The 15,016-nt window shown below is 41.0% G+C and overlaps 3 protein-coding genes across 3 annotated transcripts; 1 reads left to right on the forward strand and 2 right to left on the reverse strand.

The window, feature by feature from the left end:
* The first annotated feature begins 508 nt into the window (after window positions 1-508).
* On the forward strand, window positions 509-2,694 carry LOC140141501 (carbonic anhydrase 1-like). Its single transcript, XM_072163386.1, is given in 2 exon segments — window positions 509-1,487; window positions 1,490-2,694. Coding segments are annotated over 2 exon segments (1,365 nt in total). The 5' UTR covers window positions 509-899; the 3' UTR covers window positions 2,267-2,694.
* A 3,429-nt stretch (window positions 2,695-6,123) lies between these two features.
* Window positions 6,124-7,512, reverse strand: LOC140140652 (uncharacterized). Its single transcript, XM_072162409.1, has 2 exons — window positions 6,698-7,512; window positions 6,124-6,130 (listed from the first exon to the last, which is right to left on the reverse strand). The coding sequence occupies exons 1-2, from the start codon at window positions 7,510-7,512 to the stop codon at window positions 6,124-6,126; spliced, it is 822 nt and encodes a 273-aa protein (XP_072018510.1).
* Window positions 7,513-7,634: 122 nt separating this feature from the next.
* Window positions 7,635-8,375, reverse strand: LOC140140653 (uncharacterized). The gene has a single exon (XM_072162410.1). The coding sequence runs from the start codon at window positions 8,373-8,375 to the stop codon at window positions 7,635-7,637; it is 741 nt and encodes a 246-aa protein (XP_072018511.1).
* Window positions 8,376-15,016: the final 6,641 nt, after the last annotated feature.

Below are 15,016 nucleotides of genomic sequence, written 5' to 3' on the forward strand. Positions count from 1 at the left end.
TCATCATCTAGAATTGCCGCGAATTAAGTTTGTGATTTTACTTATTTATACAATACGAAATCTCTGTGAGCCGTTACGATGTCTGTAGTGTATATTGTTGTGCTGTTGTATCATGACGAGTGTTGGTGCCGTCACCATGGTAACGCGCGACGCATACGCGATACACGTACAATATTCAAGAAATATTGTATTGCATCCGGGTATTTTGCAAATATTGTACAATATACAGTTTTATTGTATCGCTCAAAAGCCTGATATAAATAATAATAAGAATTATTTTCTAGCCTCTTAAACAAAGGTTGGTGGGCTACAATAGCTATTCAAGACAGAGGGTATGTAAGGAACAAACTGTGCACATTCGATATGTGTTCAAGTGGAATCATAATACACTGCACACTTTGTGAACAATGAACAAAATGAAATTTACTCAATCCAGAAAGAATACAGGCCATTTTCTAACTCGCGTGTAAGATAAACTACAAATTAAAATCGCCTTTAATTACTAACTGTCACATTGACAAGAAAACGAAGTTGATAATTTTGTTTTGTATAAACAGGGAAGTGTAGCTAAACAACTGCTGATTCAAGATACTGCGGGGTACTTTGAAGGTCGATATTCTTTTGCTGCTGAATCATCCCGTGAGCATGGTGAGGGAGGGTCCTGCATGTTTAAGGGGTACAAGTTCTATTTTAAGCTAAACGTACGTTCCCTCGTGTCTTGAATCAGCTGAGTGTAGACTAGCTATGTCTTGAAGATCATGTGTTGATCCTCATTAATTATAGGGATTATAAACCGTGGCATTGATTGAATATCAATTCCTGAAAACACTGTTAACAAATTTAACAGTTTTGGTAAAGATTTACATTTTGATGATAGCAGACGCTGAACACTGCTTACTATGGCGCGCAAACTTCTGTTGCTAACTTTACATCTCTTTGGTCCGTCGATCTGTTTAGCAAGAGAATATACGTACGGAAAATGGGATTATGGATCTGGACCGAATGGACCAGCAAATTGGGGACGTATCACAGGAGCATCAAAATGCCTGGGTGCGAACCAATCACCTATTGATATTAACACGGCAGAAACAGTTGAAAAGAACTTCAGTCCACTTCTGCTTCGTAATTACGACAATGATGGGTGGTCTGGAAATGCACGTCCAGTTGAAATGACTAACACTGGAAAGACTGTCAAGATCACTTTTGAAGGACATTATTTAGTGACAGGAGGAGGACTGCCAGGTATTTATAAATTAGCACATATGCAGTTCCACTGGGGTTCTCACTGGATTCAAGGATCAGAACACAAAGTTGATGGACAATTTTTCCCCGCGGAATTCCAGCTTGTTCATTATGATGCAGTTCGGTACCCAAGTTTGTTCGATGCTATGACACAGCCTGATGGTCTGGCGATTTTGGATTTTTCTTCAATGTTGGTAACCATGGTAACAGTGTTGGTAAACACAACACAGCTTGGGATGCCATTATCAATTATTTAAGTAAAGTTAGGTATGTTGGTAATACATTTGATTACACACAACAACCTTTTAGACTAGATTCTCTCTTGCCTATGAAACATCTGGATACATTCTACAGATATCGTGGGTCTTTAACTGCTCCTGGTTGCTACGAAAGCGTTATCTGGACAGTATTTCACCACCCAATTGAAATATCAGAGGAGCAACTCGCAGTATTCCGGACCATGACCAAACTTGCACCTTCCCGATCAGGCGTTGGCGCTCATAGAAAAGAAGATTTGATTTTAGATAACTGTAGACCTGTGCAGGAATTGAACTGGCCCCAGCGTAAAGTCGATCAGAGTTTCAATCACCAAGGACTTGTTAGTACAGGGGGAATGGGAATAGGACAGAATGGACAAGATTATTACGGTACCATAGGAGGAACGGGAACAGTACAGAATGGACAAGGAGGTCAACCAAGTGTTAATCAAAATGGTGGTCAAGATGCATTTGCAGACTATTACGCTCAAGATACCGTGGGCGCCGGATTCAATAACTACGCCGGTGGTGGTGGCGGAGACTACCAGAACGTAGGTACGAATTACGAAATTGGCGGCGGTAATAACAATGGTGCCGGTTATGACTTTTACGCTGATCCTCTTCCATTTTATCCTCCTGCAGCACCCGAAACTAACGAGAACGGTCAAGAGAACAACGCAGGTACCGCTATACACAGATGGACATTGGATCAAATTATACTTGTTGTTGGCATTTTTTGTTTAATACAAGCAGACAGTATAGTGTAATCCATCTACCGTGTCTACATGGTGTACAGAATTCGCTGTAAAGTAGTGATATAACAGGATTAATTGATGGGTCAAAACTATTTTAAATGTATCGCCCTGCACCCGGCACAGGATGCACTAGGATGTACCCCTGCATCGCACCATAATCATTCAGCGTGTTTATAGTGGGAGCAGATGTGCGGTACATATTCAGCGTAATTCGGTTATATTTATAAAATGCGCTTTTATAAATACGCACGTGACATCTACAAGTCGCCATTCAACGATGTAAAGTACCGCAGTACACAACATGCAAAAGTATAGGCGAAAATGACAGGTCGCAAGGCAAATTGTTCTTGCAAAATAGTGGCATTTATTGCAAAGGGTAAAATAATTTGACCTGAAAGATAAACTCTTTATTTGCGTTTTTCATAAAAAAAAAAAAAAAAACCCGGAAAAGCTAGATATAGCTGATTCACACACACTTATATATATTTCATTGCATCCATGTTAATTGTGCGTGTTAATTGGCTATACACTGCTATATCGATGCCGTAATGGGATTCTTACGGTCACTAAGGTCAGAACTGTGTAGCTGCCGATGATGTTATTTGATAATTTTTGCACGTGAGGACAGGGGACTGCCATTTTCTTCTGAAGAAGTGGGTCGTGAATTTATTTATTTTGAATCAAGAAAAATACCCCCCCCCTGTACCGCCACTGAAGCCTGAACCTAATTTTAACTCTGATTTTAACGTAAATTGACGAAATCGGAATAACGGACCCTCTCGGACTAATAGCTATAGCTGTCCCCGCCCTACACCCTCAACCCTAACTTACTCATTCGCTCGCTCACATTAATTAAGTAACAAAATGGACAAAAAACAAATGTAGAATGTGTTAAGCTCCTTTTTGTGTCGCCGCATGCTAAATGGGTAATCTGTACACACTTTGACGTACAACTTAGAATATAAACATGTGGATGACTGACAGTACATGATCTATTCATCCCGGCTGGAAGATGTTGAGGAAGATGTATACTATACTATACATCACGCTCATACGTTATATGACAATTTGACGAACATTTCACGGATGTGAGCGTGGTTTATTCGACCAGTGTGGCAAGTAGATCGTCATACACATTATTGAAACTACAGCCAATGTTCCTTGCCAGTGCTAGCCACGAAACAAGGTCACAACTGTAGCCACTCCCTCAATGATCGCCATTTCAGGGTTAGACAGTGAGTTTCAATGATGTAAAAGCACCAGAACCAAATTTGTTCGATCTTTGGATCGACCGTCGATGTTGCTTCGATGCTTCAACTAATTAATTAGAATTAGAAATAATGGTAAAATTGTATTGGACCATGCATTACATTCAAAGATTAAATGTTGCCTCAACACGTTGCCTCAAAGCCGTATTTGTATGTACTGTAAAGACTACAAGCAGATTGTACTCATCACCTATGTATGTCTGCAATTATAGATTGAATACAATACCGCTCCTTTTAAATATCTTTAATACAGGCGCGAGTGATCAGCTTGATATGGTTCAATGCAGAGGTACCGCGCGGTAATGTTAATTGGTACATGATTTGTGTGATAACTGTGTCTCACTATATAAACAGCAAGAGTTTCGGTATATAATACTTACAAGGAATATTGTACACTGATTATATTCACTATTCGCTATCGTAGTCCGACGTCACTTCCTGTCGAGGTCACAACTACTTCCGTAGTGATGGATCAAGCGATATTGCATGACGACGCTATCTATGCTGTACACGTCGACGTTCTGCTGTTTGAAAATCATGTTTTAGCCATTTCTTATGGGTTTCACTGCCTAGTAAGCTTTTGCAAGATCATAAATTCCATAGAATTTCACACTATCCTGCGGTCATGTACGTTTCTCTCGGACTTGTAAAATGCATGTACCGCGTGAACGTTGTAGTGTACGGGCGGTCTATTCAAAAATTGTATTCATCTATTGCTATGGTAGCCTAACGTCACTTCTACAGCCAATTCGTCGGCGAAGTGACGTAATGATCGGATTAACTACCATAGCAATATATACATGTAGGTGAAAACAATTTTTGAATATATCGCGCTGCACTACAAGCAGGTTGCACTCATCACCTGTGTATGTCTGCAATCAGATGGAATACAATACCGCTCTTTTCTAAAGATAAACTGTTCGGTGAACATGTTGAATATTTGTCTTTTTTGATGCAATTTGCCCACTCCCAATTTCTGAAATGCCCACAAAATTGTCCAAAATACCAACCCAAATTTTACCATGTGGGTATAAAGCTAAGCCACCGTCATAATGTTCATGGTTAAATGACTGTTTGGAGATCGCATTGAAATACACAGTAATGTTCTTATACCTAGGATGCAAAGTACATTAATGATATTATTTACTGTTTATTTCAATGAATGCTTCAAACACTAATTTAACCATGAAGATGGCTTGATACCAGAGATTTATGGTGGGAAGTTCATACAGGCATTTTGACCTTGTGTCAAGTTGGTTGTGGTAGTGAAGTTCCTATAATTTTATGGTAAAATTCGGGAGTGTAATTTTGTGTGTATTTCAATGGGAAGTGGGTAAATCACCAAGCATCAAAATGTGACCTGCTACCACGAAATGAGCGTAAAGTCGCAGGTTGGTAGTTTTGAGACGTCCTGGCCACCTCTGAGTTGATGTTCATTGTTTGCCACACACCTGTTCAAGCCAGTAGTGTGTCCTTCGTGAATGGCCAATTGTGCCTCTTTCACAAAGAACATTCCAGACTTTAGTACATTGGGTGATGACTGATCAAGTATGGGTATTAAGTCGGTAAGTTTTTATACTTGCACGATTAAGACAAAGGTGGGAAAGGGCTTCACAGATACGTTACCACAGATACGTTACCCCAATACGTACAAGTAATATTGCTCAAAAATGAACTATTGTTGAAAAATCACCCATGCATCGTTTTGTGTTCTCAAACTATTAAAGGTTTGCATGTTATTTGAGAAAAAGGAATATAATTATAATCTCAGGCGTAATCCAAGTAATGTTGATGTTCCTTTTCCTTCAAATAACTTTAAGAAACGCAATCTTTCATATAGGGGTGCTCATCTATGGAACGATCTCTCAGCTGAAGCACAGTTGTGCGAAAGATCTGCTGCGTTCAGGAGATTGCTTTACTGTAATTATGAATTGAACTTTGCCTAAATGTTTGCTTTTGATTATTACTTTGTCAATTGTACTTGCTTTGTACATGTTGTATGTTTAATTTATATTTTATCACTTTGTCATTTATAGTTTTTATACTTTTAATATCCTTGATTAATGATGTAATGTAACATGTACATTTATGTAGCAACACGGCCCCAGGGAAGACCAGCTGAAGGGCTGATCTGGGCTTTTCCGTGTATAAATAAAATTGAAATGAAATGAAATGAAAGGTTACGATTCTTAATGATTTTCATGAATTCTTCGTGGTTGGCATTTTGTCATTCCTGAGACCAAACTTGAACGCTTTATCGGAGAATGGGCCTTAAAATTATTTAGCATCTGAGGAAAATACTTCATGATGGCTTTCTGTAAACATGTGACACTGAAGTAATCACAAAGGGTTTTTAATGCGGCTGTGTACTTCATGTCATTCATGGAATGTAATTTTCTTACAATTTATGTATGCACATTGTAATGTTTATAAATAAAATTTGGATTTGGAAACCCCAACTGCATGATTTGATGGAAATGCACACAAAATTGTCTAAAATACCAACCTAACTTTTACCATGTGGGTATTAGCTAAGTCACCGTCACAATAATCATGGTTAAGTGACTGTTTGGAGATCGCATTGAAATACACAGTAATGTTCTAATACCTAGGATGCAAAGTACATTGATAATATTATTTACTGTGTATTTCAATGAGAGCTTCAAACACTAACCATGAACATGATGAAGATGGCTTGACACCAGAGATTTATGGTGGGAAGTTCATACAGTCATTTTGACCTTGTGTCAAGTTGGTTGTGGTAGTGGAGTTCCCATAATTTTATGGTAAAATTCGGGTCGTTTGATTTTGGACAATTTTGTGTGTATTTCAATGGGAAGTGGGCAAATCACCAAGCACCAAAACGTGACCTGCTACCACGAAATGAGCGTAAAGTCGCAGGTTGGTAGTTTCGAAACATCCTGGCCCGCTGCTGAGTTGATATCATTTGTTTGCCACAAAAATTAGGATGTCTCTTAATTTGGCCGACCTAGAGTAGAATGTTTTGACCCCTGATCGGTTTAGAAACCGACAGATTTTGTCTGATACACCTTTGATATATGGCATGAAGGTAACGCCTTTGTGTTCATCGTCCACCAATTCTTCTGATCGTTCTCCTGTCTGTTTCTTGATTGCCTTGTGAATGAGGTTTGAGGGATAGCCATTCTTGTTCAACGCTTTTTCAATGTGTTTGAGTTCATCTTTTCGATGTTCTTCATCACACAGAGTCAGTGCTCTGTGAACCAGTGTATTGACAACACTGTTCTTGGCAGACATATGGTGACTAGAGTTAAAATGAAGATATTGATCAGTATGAGTGGGTTTTCGGTATATGGCGAAACTCAAGCTAGTGTCTGATCTCTGCACTTTGACATCAAGGAAAGGTATGCCACCCGCCTCTTCAATCTCCATTGTGAACTGGATACACTTGTGTTGATTGTTGAGATGACTTAGGAATTTGACCAGTTCGTCTTTGCCATGTCGCCAGACGACGAATGTGTCATCAACAAATCTGAACCAAGCAACGGGTTTCAAAGGATACGTATCTAGTGCTTTGGTTTCAAAGTGTTCCATGAAGATATTAGATGTTATTGGGGAGAGGGGTGAACCCATTGCCTGACCCTCTTTTTGTTCATAGAATTTCCCTTGCCATTTGAAGTACGTAGATGTGAGGCATAACTTCATAAGTTCTACGATCTCATCGCTTGTCATGCGTGTTCTGTTTTTAAGTGTATCATCATCACGCAAGATATCTCCTATAATCTTACTAGCATCATCAGTTGGTACATTAGTGAATAATGATACCACATCAAAACTGACCAATAAGTCACCTGGTTCTATGGGTATTTGCCCTGCCTTTTCAACAAAATGTTGCGAGTTCTTGATGTAGGAAGTGCCTTTCCCTGATAAGGGTGTCAATATATCCGCTAGGTGTTTCGCTAAATTGTAGCATGGTGAATTGATTGAGCTGACAATAGGTCTAAGTGGCATGTTTTCTTTGTGAATCTTCGGTAGACCATATATACGTGGAGACACAGTGTGCTTAGGTGTTAAATGTGATGCCTTTTTCTTATCAACCTTGTTCTGTTCCTTCAACTCAGAGATGGCCTTACCTATCTTGCGTTCAAGAGATAGGTGGGATCTTTCTTCATGACCTGATAAGTATCGCCTTCAGACAATAAGTTGTTCATTTTCTCTTGGTACTTATCTTTGTCCATAACAACGGTAGACCACCCCTTGTCTGCTGGAAGGACAATTATTGAATCATCATTCTTGAGTGAATTCAACGCTTCTCTCTCTTCTCGAGATATATTTGGTTGAGGAACTTTGGCTTTCTTGAGAACCCTGAGAACATCACTTCGCACTAGGTTGGCTTCACCTTCACATAAGTCTTTTAAGCCGTGTTCGGTCGCCGCTATTAACTCTTTGACCGGAATGCTCGTTGGAGTTGGTGAGAAATTCATGCCTTTGCTTAAGATAGCATTTTCAGATTCACTAAGTTCCCTACTACTTTCATTGCGGACTGTATTTTGAGGAAAGTCACTCTTATTTCGCCAATCCCGCCTTAGGATGTTGACCGGCAGGTTTTCTTGTTTTAGACGGGCAAATTTCTGAAGATGTTCTTGCTTAACACGTGAGTGTGTTTTGTCGGCTGCTATCTTGGCCACACGTGATACAGTTTTAAAATCCATTTCATTCATATTATCTTTAAGCCAATTGTACGTTTGATTTATTTCATTGGATATACGTTGCATTTGCTGTCGATTTTCATTAATCGTGGCTCTGACAAGAGATAGACCAGCTTGTAGCATAATGCGTTTTGCTTTATTAGACTTGAGACCCGTTGTGGGCATTAGACCTTTAGGAACAATATCATTGTCTCTGCATCTTCGTAGGAAGAGCAATTGATTGTGCAGTGTAGCATTCTTGCATAGTAGTTTCTTATATTTCTTGGAATATTTCTTGCCGTCCTCCCGTAGAGGTTAATCAAATTGTGGGATAGGCTTTTACGACGGGAATTCATAACAATTAGTAGGTTTTTAGCGGGTTCGCCGTCGGACAAGTTTAGAACTGTCAAGCTTTCGTCAGGAGTAGCTCTGACTTCTTCAGGACAAAGTACCTAAGAATGAGACATGTAGACCGCCCCTTGTCTACTGATGACTCTGATTGATAATATTATTTACTGTGTATTTCAATGAGAGCTTCAAACACTAACCATGAACATGATGAAGATGGCTTGACACCAGAGATTTATGATGGGAAGTTCATACAGTAATTTTGACCTTGTGTCAAGTTGGTTGTGGTAGTGGAGTTCCCATAATTTTATGGTAAAATTCGGGTTGTTTGATTTTGGACAATTTTGTGTGTATTTCAATGGGAAGTGGGCAAATCACCAAGCACCAAAATGTGACCTGCTACCACGAAATGAGCGTAAAGTCGCAGGTTGGTAGTTTTGAGACATCCTGGCTGCTGAGTTGATATCATTTGTTTGCCACACACCTGTTCAAGCCAGAAGTGTGCCCTTCGTGAATGGCCCATTGTGCCTCTTTTACAAAGAACATTCTATTGGCTTGAACAAGTGTGTGTAAAACAAAGAACACAAACACAACAGCTAGGACGTCTCAAAACTACCAACTTGCGACTTCACGCTCATTTCGGGGATAGAAATTCACAAATATTTGACGAGCTATTACGCAGAACATTGCAGAAACGACAAGAAGTTGAGACCTCATACTGCACATGCACACAGTGTCAACAGCCAGTGTTATAAATATAAACTTAATACTCCGTTGGTGAGCGACGGGCGATTGGTATTTCACCGAACGCAAGAAAAGGAGGCCTACCGTATCTGATTGGCTAGAAATCGATCGCTTTGTCGCTCAGAGTTGTAGTACAAACTCAAAGTGGAGACATGTATTCAATTCGATTGAATCGATATTCTATTATTGACGCAGATAAAGAAAGTCGATTAATGTACATTGTATTATAGATACAGCACCTGGGTTTTACACGGGTTCCTTTGTATAATTCATTTCTCAAACAGTTGAAAATATCACAATTTTTACTTTGGATTTCAAAATCTTTACTTATAAAATGCATTTAAAGATATCCACAGCAAATTCTACTGTAGATATGACTGCATCATGTACCATTTGTGATCATTTTGCCTGGCCCATAATCAGATGATTGTTATGAGTGATTTAAAACAACAATGGCGTAGCAACCAATATGAACCGAAATGTAATTGTTACGTCGTTTGGGGGTCATTTCATCCAATTGCAGAGACTTTACACAGTAAGCATGGTTATGGTAAATAGAGGCCTACAAATCAATAAACTTTATTCAACTTAAAATTATTAGCATCTGAGGAAAATACTTCATGATGGCTTCCTGTAAAAAGGTGATACTGAAGTAATCACAAAGGGTTTTTTAATGCGGCTGTGTACTTCATGTCATTCAGGGAATGTAAATAATTGTCTTATAATTTATGTACTAGGCGGTTACCCGTGTTTGGCTGTCGCGATTACTTGGCTGATGGTGATTGTACTCACCAAGTGTTATGCCCATAGGACAGTTTTTACTAATTTGACCTCAGATTACCCCAAAATGACCGTCCAAAAAATTGACTCTAAAAGTGGACTGTACCCACCAAGTTTCATGCCCGCACAACATGTTTTACTTATTTGACCTCAGATGACCCCTGGGTGACCCCGGATGACCCCAAAATGACCGTCCAAAAATTTGACTCTAAAAGTTGACTGTACCCACCAAGTTTTATGCCCATCTCTCTCTCTAGGTGCCATATCCTAAGACGTTGGCGATCATGTCGTGCCACAATTCTCTGTTATAAGCCATCTCCAGAAGCTCTGTCGCTTTATGTTCAGCTCCCCTTTCTTTTAGCCAGTCTTTCAGATTTGATAACCACATCACTCTCTTCCTGCCTCTGCTCCTTGTTCCTTCTATTCTTCCTGTCAATACTAGGTTCTCGAAACCATCCTTTCTGAGGATATGACCAAGGAATTTGAGCTGCTTAACTCTGATTTCAAGTAACAGCTTCCTGTTCACATTTGCTCTACTTAGGACATCGTCATTAGACACTTTATCAGTCCACGGGATCTTCATCATTCTTCTAAGGAACCACATCTCGCAGCTCTCCAATCTTCTTTTAATGTCTGTTGTTATTGACCATGCTTCACTTCCATACATTAATACAGGGACGACATAGCAGTTGAGTACCCGAATTCTGGTCTCTATACTGAGGGCACTGTTTTTTAGGATCTTGTCTAATTTTGAGAACGCAGACTTAGCCAGTGCAATCCTTCTCTTAATCTCCTTAATACATCTGGCATCTTCTGTGATTAGACTGCCAAGGTAGTTGAAGGAGGAAACTTGCTTAATTCTTTGATCTTTCACCTTCAATATGCATGTTGGGCTTTCAGTCTTTGATACCACCATACATTCTGTCTTCTTGCAATTATGCCCATACGACAGTTTTTACTAATTTGACCTCCGATGACCCCTGGATGACCTCGGGTGATCTTGGCCCACTAACCGAAACAAACTTGTTTTGTCTGAGGTCCAGATGCACCCACCCACCAAGTTTGAGGAACGTGCGACCCCTAGTCTCCGAGAAAATAGGCGGAAAACAGTTGTTACTAATTTGACCTCAGATGACCCCTGGGTGACCTTGACCCACTAATCAATACAAATTTGTTCCGTCTTAGGTCAAGATGCACCTCCCCACCAAGTTGCATGCCCATATGACAGTTTTTACTAATTTGACCCCTAGATGACCTCTGGTGACCTTGACCCACTAACCAATACAAACTTGTTCTGTGCTGGGTCAAGACGCACCCACCCGTCAAGTTTGAGGAACGTGCGACCCCCAGTCTCTGAGAAAAACAGTTTTTACTAATTTGACCCCTGGATGACCTTGGGTGACTTTGACCCACTAACCAATACAAACTCGTTCTGTATGGGGTCAAGCTGCACCCACCCACCAAGTTTGAGGAACATGGGATCCATAGTATCCGAGAAAATAGGCGGACAGACACACAGACAGATAGACAGACGATGCCTATTATTATATAGACTAGGCGGTTACCCGTATTTGGCGGTTCTCGGCTGTCGCGATTACCTGGCTGATGGTGACTGTACTCACCAAGTTTTATGCCTACAGGACAGTTTTTACTAATTTGACCTCAGATGACCCCTTGTGACCTCGAAATGACCTTCCAAAATTTGGCTCTAAATGTTGACTGTACCCACCACGTTTCATGCCCATATGACAGTTTTTAGTAATTTGACCTTAGATGACCCAGAGGTGACCTGAGATGACCGTCCAAAAAGTTGATTCTAAAAGGTGACTGTACCCACCAAGTTTCAAGCGCATACGACATTTTTTTACTAATTTGACCTCAGATGACCCCTGGGTGACCCCGGATGACCCCAAAATGACCTTCCAAAAAATTTGACTATAAAAGTTGACTGTACCCACCAAGTTTCATGCCCATACGATAGTTTTTACTAATTTGACCTCAGATGACCCCAAAATGACCTTCCAAAAAATTTGACTCTAAAAGGTGACTGTACCCACCAAGTTTCAAGCGCATACGACATTTTTTACTAATTTGACCTCAGATGACCCTTGGGTGACCCCGGATGACCCCAAAATGACCTTCCAAAAATTTGACTATAAAAGTTGACTGTACCCACCAAGTTTCATGCCCATACGATAGTTTTTACTAATTTGACCTCAGATGACCCCTTGATGACCTCGGGTGATCTTGGCCCACTAACTGAAACAAACTTGTTCTGTCTGAGGTCCAGATGCACCCATCCACCAAGTTTGAGGAACGTGCGACCCCTAGTCTCCGAGAAAATAGGCGGAAAACAGTTTTTACTAATGTGACCTCAGATGACCCCTGGGTGACCTTGACCCACTAATCAATACAAACTTGTTCTGTCTTAGGTCAAGATGCACCTACCCACCAAGTTGCATGCCCATATGACAGTTTTACTAATTTGACCCCTAGATGACCTCTGGTGACCTTGACCCACTAACCAATACAAACTTGTTCTGTCCCGGGTCAAGACGCACCCACCCGTCAAGTTTGAGGAACGTGCGACCCCAGTCTCCGAGAAAAACAGTTTTTACTAATTTGACCCCTGGATGACCTCGGGTGACCTTGACCCACTAACCGATATAAACTTGTTCTTCCTCATACCAAGCTGCACCCACCCACCAAGTTTGAGGAACGTGCGACCCCTAGTCTCCGAGAAAAGAGGCGGACAGACAGACAAACAGATGTACAGACAGACAGATGTATAGATTCTGGTGAATTATAGTAAGACTAGGCGGTTACCCGTATTTGGCGGTTCTCGGCTGTCGCGATTACCTGGCTGATGGTGACTTTACCCACCAAGTTTTATGCCCATAGGACAGTTTTTACTAATTTGACCTCAGATGACCCCTTGTGATCTCAAAATGACCTTCCAAAATTTGGCTCGAAATGTTGACTGTACCCACCACGTTTCATGCCCATACGACAGTTTTTAGTAATTGGACCTTGGATGACCCCAAAATTATCGTCAAAAATTTGACTCTAAAAGTTGACTGTACCCACCAAGTTTCATGGCCATACGACATTTGTTACTATTTTGACCTCAGATGACCCCTGGGTGACCCCGGATGACCCCAAAATGACCGTCCAAAAATTTGACTCTAAAGTTGACTGTACCCACCAAGTTTCATGCCCATACGACAGTTTTTACTAATTTGACCTCAGATGACCCCTGGATGACCTTGGCACACTTACCGAAACAAACTTGTTCTGTCTGAGGTCCAGATGCACCCACCCACCAAGTTTGAGGAACGTGCGACCCCTAGTCTCCGAGAAAATAGGCGGAGAACAGTTGTTACTAATTTGACCTCAGATGACCCCTGGGTGACCTTGACCCACTAACCAATACAAACTTGTTCCGTCTTAGGTCAAGATGCACCTACCCACCAAGTTGCATGCCCATATGACAGTTTTTACTAATTTGACCCCTAGATGACCTCTGGTGACCTTGACCCACTAACCAATACAAACTTGTTCTGTCCCGGGTCAAGACGCACCCACCCGTCAAGTTTGAGGAACGTGCGACCCCCAGTCTCCGAGAAAAACAGTTTTTACTAATTTGACCCCTGGATGACCTCGGGTGACCTTGACCCACCAACCAATACAAACTCGTTCTGACTGGGGTCAAGATACACCCACCCACCAAGTTTGAGGAACGCGCGACCCCCAGTCTCCGAGAAAAGAGGCGGACAGACAAACAGACACACAAACACACAGACAGATTGTGGTGAATTATAGTAAGATATAGTAAGATGAAAACTTGTATTTGTTAGTCCAAGGTCAACACACCCACAAGTTTGAGCTCCATAGGAGCAATTTGAAATTAGACTTCAAGTCCACCCACCCACCAAGTTTGAGCTCCATAGGGGCAATTTGAATTTTTACCTTTCTTGACCTATGACCTCCTAATCATAGGTCTGACGAAAAGGTGACTGTGTAAAGTTTTATTTGTTAGTCCAAGGTCCACCCACCCACCAAGTTTGAGCTCCATATGGGCAATTTGAAATTTCTACATTTTTGACCTATGACCTCTTAACCGTAGATCTGACGAAAAGGTCACCGTGGAAACTTTTGTTTGTTAGTCCAAGGTTCACTCATTCACCAAGTTTGAGCTCCATAGAGGCAATTTGAAATTTCTACCTTTTTTGACCTATGACCTCTTAATCGTAGGTCTGACGAAAAGGTCACTGTGGAAACTTGTATTTGTTAGTCCAAGGTCAACACACCCACCAAGTTTGAGCTCCATAGGAGCAATTTGAAATGAGACTTCAATTGGACTTGTCTTGACCCGTTCGTTGACCTTTGACCTTAAAAAATATAAACTGGTTCTTCCTCATACCAAGATACACCCACCCACCAAGTTTGAGGAACGTGCGACCCCTAGTCTCCGAGAAAAGAGGCGGACAGACAAACAGACGGACAGATGTACAGATTCTGGTGAATTATAGTAAGACTAGGCGGTTACCCGTATTTGGCGGTTCTCGGCTGTCGAGATTACCTGGCTGATGGTGACTGTACTCACCAAGTTTTATGCCATATGACAGTTTTTACTAATTTGACCTCAGATGACCCCTTGTGACCCAAAATGACCTTCCAAAATTTGGCTCTAAATGTTGACTGTACCCACCACATTTCATGCCCATATGACAGTTTTTAGTAATTTGACCTTGGATGACCCCAAAATGACCTTCCAAAAATTTGATTCTAAAAGTTGACTGTACCTACCGAGTTTCATGCCCATACGATAGTTTTTACTAATTTGACCTCAGATGACCCCTGGATGACCTCGGGTGATCTTGGCCCACCCACAAACTTGTTCTATACCAAGCTGCACCCACCCACCAAGTTTGAGGAACGTGCGACCCCCAGTC

The sequence above is a fragment of the Amphiura filiformis genome, chromosome 19 (assembly GCF_039555335.1).
Source record: "Amphiura filiformis chromosome 19, Afil_fr2py, whole genome shotgun sequence".
In the NCBI taxonomy this organism is placed as follows: Eukaryota; Metazoa; Echinodermata; class Ophiuroidea; order Amphilepidida; family Amphiuridae; genus Amphiura; species Amphiura filiformis.

What these genes read in the sequence shown, in the direction of transcription:
- LOC140140652 (XM_072162409.1), bottom strand. Translation starts at nt 7,512, where the DNA reads ATGCCACTTAGACCTATTGTCAGCTCAATCAATTCACCATGCTACAAT.
- LOC140140653 (XM_072162410.1), bottom strand. Translation starts at nt 8,375, where the DNA reads ATGCCCACAACGGGTCTCAAGTCTAATAAAGCAAAACGCATTATGCTA.